General features: G+C 41.1%; 1 protein-coding gene across 1 annotated transcript in view; it reads right to left on the reverse strand.

The window, feature by feature from the left end:
• Positions 1-2,149, reverse strand: part of nhsb (Nance-Horan syndrome b (congenital cataracts and dental anomalies)) — a 48,753-nt gene extending 46,604 nt beyond the window's left edge. Inside the window, exon 1 of the mRNA XM_071900425.2 lies at positions 1,870-2,149. Coding sequence (XP_071756526.2) covers positions 1,870-2,149 — 280 coding nt within the window. The remainder of the gene's footprint in view (positions 1-1,869) is intronic.
• Between the last annotated feature and the right edge of the window lie 4,714 nt (positions 2,150-6,863).

Consider the following 6,863-nt stretch of genomic DNA (forward strand, 5'->3'; position numbering starts at 1 on the left):
GGGAAAATGAACAGCTGTGAATCTTAATTGTTCATCATGCACACAACGTCAAGCACACAGCCCATCTCACAACTGTAAGGATGCTTCTCTGTGCTCACGTTCTTGAGAAGTTCCTTCTCTCCTACACACCTTTGGAGAAATCGTTCCCAATCGATTGTGCATTCTCGGATTTGAGATTCACCTAAGGCTTCTATCTGTCTGAGGGTTCAGTCAGTGATACATCTTGTAAAATACAGCACAGGCCAGATTTGAGCGCGTGCTTAGTGTCATTTTGTGTGACTTATTTTGAGTGACTTGACTGGCTTCAGAGCATATGGCAGAATCCACACAACAAACCAATATTACAGAGTTTTCTAAGCACATGATGTATGACAGAGACAGGTTCATGGGTTTAGGGGTGTTGGCAGGTTAAGGGGCTCAAGACAGTGTGAAGTGAGTATATTGTTCAGTATATGTGTGTGTGTGTGTGTGTGTGTGAGAGAGAGAGAGACAGAGTGTTGGGGGCGTTGGTAACAGGCAATTCTGGGAGTCGAGTGAGGACTTCAGTATAGAGATTCAAATGTCTCTCCCTTTCTGCTGGTAATTAGACTAGATGTGCAGCAACAAGCAGAGGCAAAAAAAAATCTTTGTTTCACACCATTTATTTCTCCAAGACCCTTGTAGTCTTGGACATCACAGCCTCATTCATCCTGATTCACAGCCAAAAGAGTAAACAGAGCAATATGAGGCAATCGGACTGTTTTACGTAATGCAGACATAGCCTGCATCACTCTGACACATATGCTGGGGGGAGGGGGGTATTTTGTATGTGTGTGTGTATGTGTTTGTGTGTTTATGACTGTGTATCAATTCTAAAGAGGGAGTTCACAGTTAGATAAGCCTACAGTAGCTTGAGGCCCTACAACGCTCTATGATTGTCCCAGATTATGAGTAATCTACAGGAATATCACAGCAGTTATATTCAGCCAGCATGATTCCCACTGGACAGAATTGGACTAAAATCACTAAATAGCTGTCTGACATCAGAACCCTTACTGAAGGGACTGAGATGAATGTAGGACATAAATAATATGTAGCTGCTGTGCAGAACGCACTGTTACACTGGATTGCATGTTCTTTTATTGATGCCAGTCAGTCTATTTTTCCTGTGACCCATCCACAGGCTTCATAACTGTCGATGATAGTAGACGAATACACTGTAATTTCAGCGATACCAGAATATCTAGTCATGATCCAATTCATATTTACCCTGCAACATGGACATCTGGATTCATTATTGATGCTGTGTTGGTGCCGCTGTGGAAGGGTGGGTTTGGCGCACGGGGAGTCGCCTGTGCAAGCCTCAACACACATCTTTCAACCCCATACCAGACACTCGACACCACATTTCACATTCAAATCCTGAATGACCATTGATTAACGCGGCTTGGTAGCCCAAAACACCGCCGATGCTTCAGGTGTGCGCTACCCGCAGTAACGAGACTGCGATGCTGAGCCAATGCAGCGGCAACACACGCCCCTCCGTGCTGTAGCACACCGACTCCTCTCGTCGACGGACACATCCAAGTCTAAACCACCTGGAACCACTGGGACCAAATGAATGAACGGTTACCACATCCTGCGCTGTGGAAATAAATCACCATATAGGCCTACTTAATGGTCAAATGTGCAAATGCATCCGTGTGACACATTTCAATTGGAGATGCGAGCGCGTCCGCGTCCACGGCGGGCGTGCGTGCAGGGTAAAAATAAATCTGAGGTGGGCGCCCTTCTAAACTTGAACGCCCATATGAATGAATAAAAATCACACATTGCTCAGGTGTAAATCACCAGGATTTTTTTTGGACACTCTTGTGATGGGATACTTACGCACTGCCTCCTTTTTAGGGTCTAGGGCACTGGCGGTCTGCTGTATCTGGCCTATTTTGTTCTGGAGGACCCAGACCCGCTGGTTGGTGCTAATGATGTCGTTTTCCAGCTCCTGAAATAAGGAGCAGGCGTGCCGGGCCAGGTCGGACAGCTGTCGCAAGGTCCGGGACAGAACCACGTTACTGATGGCACACAGGTCCTCGAAAAGCAGACCTTCATCATTGGGGATCTGGTGCCTGCACAGAAGCTGCGGCTCCACAATCCTTTTGGCGAATGGCATTTTGCACGCCAGAAATAATAATAACAAGCCAAGTGTAAATTCCCACTCCCTAGAAAAAGGAAAAGGGGGAGAACGGACAGCATCCAAATATATATCCACGAGAAACCGATGGTTCAGGCCGACCGCGCGTTATCCCCGGGCGTCAATCCAAAGTTCCCAGTTTCTCCTTGAGATCCTCCATCCTGCTGCTGGTTTCTGGGATCACTCACGCTCCCTCTCTCTCCCTCTCTCTCCCCCTCTTTCTCTCCCTCTCTCTCTCTCTCTCTCTCTCTCTCTCTCTCTCTCTCTCTCGCTCTCTCTCTCTCTCTCACACACACACATACACACATATGCAGGAGACAGCAAAGCCCAGGTCAGTGGTGTGAGGATGCGTGTTGAGTCTGGGATCATGGGTTGCCTCCGTTCCAGTGTCAAGCCAGCCAGAATGAAAAAGGGCATCCGGTAAAAACTTTCAAAATAAAGAACCCTTATCTGGGCACGTGTTGCAACGATTTGATGAGTGATACAAAGTACCAAAGTGGGATAAAAAAATAAAAAAAATAAAACATTAAAGGGGCCTGCAAAACTACGCAGAGAATACACAAGATAGAGCCCATCATAAAACATAGGCTACCAGACAACATAGCCTATAGTCTACTAGCCTATATTGAAAAAAAAACAAAAAAATATTTGAAACCATAGCAGTGGCAATACTGTTCCAAAAGGGCAACTGATGTATGGCAGCTCCAGTATCAAGAGTCTGTATAACCCAACATTTATCGCGCCGAGAGTTTTTACGCTTTTATTTTGAAGATCAACCGCTCCACTTCCTGGCTCATTCTGGCTTTTTCTGCTGCGATTGACGCAGCTTGGCTCCGTGGCCTCGGAACAGAGTACAGGTTGAGAGGGCTGAGGGGAAAGACTGAGACAAAACCCGGAGAGGTGGAGCTGTGTTTCTGGATCGGGAATGGGCATGAAAAAGGAACCAATATTTCCTACCTGGTCACCCCAAACTTTTTCCTGTCAAGGGACCCCGACTCTGGCCGACCAAGGACTCCCTAACTTTATTATAAGACATGATTTAGCGCGGAATTGGTAATTTGTCTGCACTGTGGGTGGGGAGGTAACACTGGGGAAAATAAAGCTATGGTCATTCTTAAACATTCTCTCCTTGTGCTCATTGCTGGTGAATGAAGTAATAGCAAAATTAAAGTATTCCCTATTTTTCTGCGGACACCCTGGAACCCCTTCAATGACCCCTGGAGGTTCACTTTGGGAACCACTGGGCTATAGAGTTGACCTTACTGTAGCTGGATGTAGGAGCAGCGCAGCGTTTCAATTTGTTCCAAAATGAGATATCCATCATATCCGCCGAAAAAAACATCTAGGCCTACTCTAACAAAGTTATTGCTGGCAAACGTCTTTAATTAGCTAATACCCTAAGGAATAACCCATACTGAGTTTTACTGATTTCTGACAGAGTTAAACTTACTATGTTACTCCTGAAGGTATTAGGTTGCTTGCAAAAAAGGTAAATTCTAAATGATACCATTTATGTATCAATATTTTTAAAATATTGAACCATGAACAACAACAAGTAGTCGTCGTCGTCGTCGTCCCCCCCCCCCCCCCCCAAAAAAAATAAAAATAAAAAAAAATACATAAATAAATAAATAGGGTATACAGTGGACTGAAAACCCTCGATTGTAGATTTATTTTCAGTCTGTTACCCTCACTCAAGCCTGTTGTTTAGATTATAGAATAGATAGACTAGACTAGACTGGAATGTAATACAATACAATGTAGTACAGTACAGTATAATGCAATACATTACAATGCAATGCAGTACAATACAGTAGAATATAATCTAACACACAGTTCATTAGATGTAGCTTCTCAGTCAACACTGAGGCTCCAAGCCACACTACATAGAAGCTTTAAGATACTCAGAAAAGGCGACCTATAGCTAGAACCTATAGCTAACCTGAGTCCATTGAACTGATTTTTCTGGACATTTGTTCATTTTTGCTGAATGTGAGGTTCCAGGATGCTAAGCCTGGCTGTTGTCCGTTTCATTCACAGTGATCAGGCTGTAGCCTCCAGGCTCGGTCTGTAGGCTATAGAAATGTCTGCAGTAGACTTGCTGTTCCAGCAAATTTGAGGCACCACAAATTGACAGTAGCCTATCATGGGCCTCAGAGTTACCAAAAGTGAAAAAGTTGTAAAATGTCCCATTTGTACAGCGCACCCAACATTGCACTCTGCCATTATCATTTACAAAGAAACCAGGAAAATTGAAGATAGCAATTTTAATAGCAATGGACAGAGAATATTGTTTGTTAAATGGTGTGAAATCTTTATGCCTTTACAGTATTTTTCTATAGCTTGACCATTTTGGTTGTCATTCCTTCAAATTCAATGAAGTAGGCATTTCAAAGCCTGATGAGAACATCTGTATGTTGCCAAGGGACATTTTTATCCCCAGTGTCCTGTATGAGAGCTCAGTAAGTAGACTCCAAGACTCAAGTCCAGATAGAAAAATCAACTGACACTGAGTTCAATGACTTCTGTTGCAAGTCAAGGCCCTTAGGAAATGGAAATGTAGAACAATCACCATTATTAGTACCACTATTAGCCCATTTGAAATCAGAAATGAGTAAAAAAGCTTTAATGAGCATACTAATACCAGCTGTCTCCATAGGAGGACACTGTTGCACCAAATTCAAAATATTCCCAGGGCCAGAAAATCATGTGACGCCCTGACTTTTAAAAATGATGTATCATTTTTAACAAATCCATGTGTTTAATTTGAGACAACACACACTTCAAAGCTTTATCTGTTAATACCAGCATATGTTGTGTTATTATGCGTGTTTATTGATATATGTTGTGTTGAAAAGTACGGCAAATAAGATACATTGATGTGTTGAAAATGACACATCCTTCATGTTTTCAGCTCTAGCATAGCCACTTAATTTCTTTGTGCTTAAATATGTATTTTCTCTTCCATGCAGTTCATACAAAATAAACACACATCTTAATGAAAAGAAGAATTGAACCAAATCAGACATGAGACATGAAGACACCAGTGAGGTCTTCTTGCACCACCTCTGCAAACGGTGGACTTACAATAATTAATTTGCTTAGTGTGCATGCATATATTCAAAAGACAGTGAACTGGTAAAGTTAACAGTATTGTTTTTTATCATTGTTGTTATTATTGCTAACATTCTAATTATTGCTATTATTGTCATTAATTATTGTCTGGCATCTGATAAAGCATTTTTGCTGTTATCTATAGTATATTCTTATTATTTCCTTTTTTATCATGTTGAAACCATACACACATCTCCCTGTGTTTTAGTCACACAGTTAAAAAAAGTTGCCTGTCTCCTTCCATGTACCTGAACTGATAGAAATCTCACAGGTCTTGACAAACACCCAGTTTACATTGGCCTGTAGTTGACATAAATAAGTCAAGTTTCACTACAGATATGAATGCTAGCTAATTAGAGCAGAGATCCAACAGAAACATCTGTATTTCACAAGGCAAAATATTGTTATTATAATAACAGTAGGTTATTATGACATAATAACTAGGCTTTTTAGCCTTTGTTGAGCAGTTGAAAACACAACTAACTGGGAACAAGGAAGTTTTTTTCCAAACCTGGAAAGTGAGCTTTGAAAGCCATAAATCTCAGCATCTGTGAAGTAATCGTTGAGTTATTGGTATTGATCAATAACCTTAACAACCCCCTGCAGATATATTGTGGTCATTTTGTGCTATGAGACAATAAAAACCTTACTTATTGCATGTCACCTTCCAGTAGTAGCTAGTTAGCCACCACACCTCTCCCTCCTTTACCCATTTGACCAGGAGAGGACAGAGTCGTTTTTTTCCATATTCAGTATGTATGTGTGATATGAAGAGAGTGTCCTTTCCTTTATGGGCAGCTTACCAGACTGGAGTAACTTCTTAAATATCAGGAATCATATCATTAGGAGAAGATCATACATTCTTTTTTGTCTTCCTTGCCTTGTTTTCTTGCATTACAGTGCTGGAGGTGAAAATCAGACAGAGGAAACCTGGGATGATTTGTCCAGTAATTATTTGCATTGATAAGGGAGAGAGAGCATGAATATTCATAGGTATACCTTTGAAACCAAACTGCACCCTTCTGACCTGAACAAATAAATGGCTATTAAGTACTTATCATATAACACACAGGTACATCATACAGTCCTACAACCAGGATGCAACAGATAAAATAATAAGTACATTTCTGTGCAGTGAGTATTCCAGAGACAAGCTTATATCTCAGATAAGGTGATATTTTGAAGAAGCTGTTTCTTTGATTTTCTTTGATCTTTTTCTTTGATGATTTTTATCTTAATCACAAATATCCCATGTGTACATGACTACTACAAAAATTACTATGGACACAAAACTAAGCATTTGCAACTTGCTCATCATCGCTAAGCAATATTGGCATTATTGTATCAAGTAGGTGTCTCTGTTCTTTTATGTTCGGCATCATACTGCACACCTCATCATCATGAAATTGAAAAAAGAAAACAAAAACAACTGATAAAAAATATCATTACACAGGCTTGTAATGTACCATGTGAATGAGACAAGAAAATAGTGTGAATTAAGCAGCACAATAAAAAAGGTAAGAAATTTATGCTTTTATGGTGTTGCAGTGGATACATTTACCAACAGTTTTGATTCACT

The sequence above is a fragment of the Centroberyx gerrardi genome, chromosome 1 (assembly GCF_048128805.1).
Source record: "Centroberyx gerrardi isolate f3 chromosome 1, fCenGer3.hap1.cur.20231027, whole genome shotgun sequence".
Taxonomy (NCBI): Eukaryota; Metazoa; Chordata; class Actinopteri; order Beryciformes; family Berycidae; genus Centroberyx; species Centroberyx gerrardi.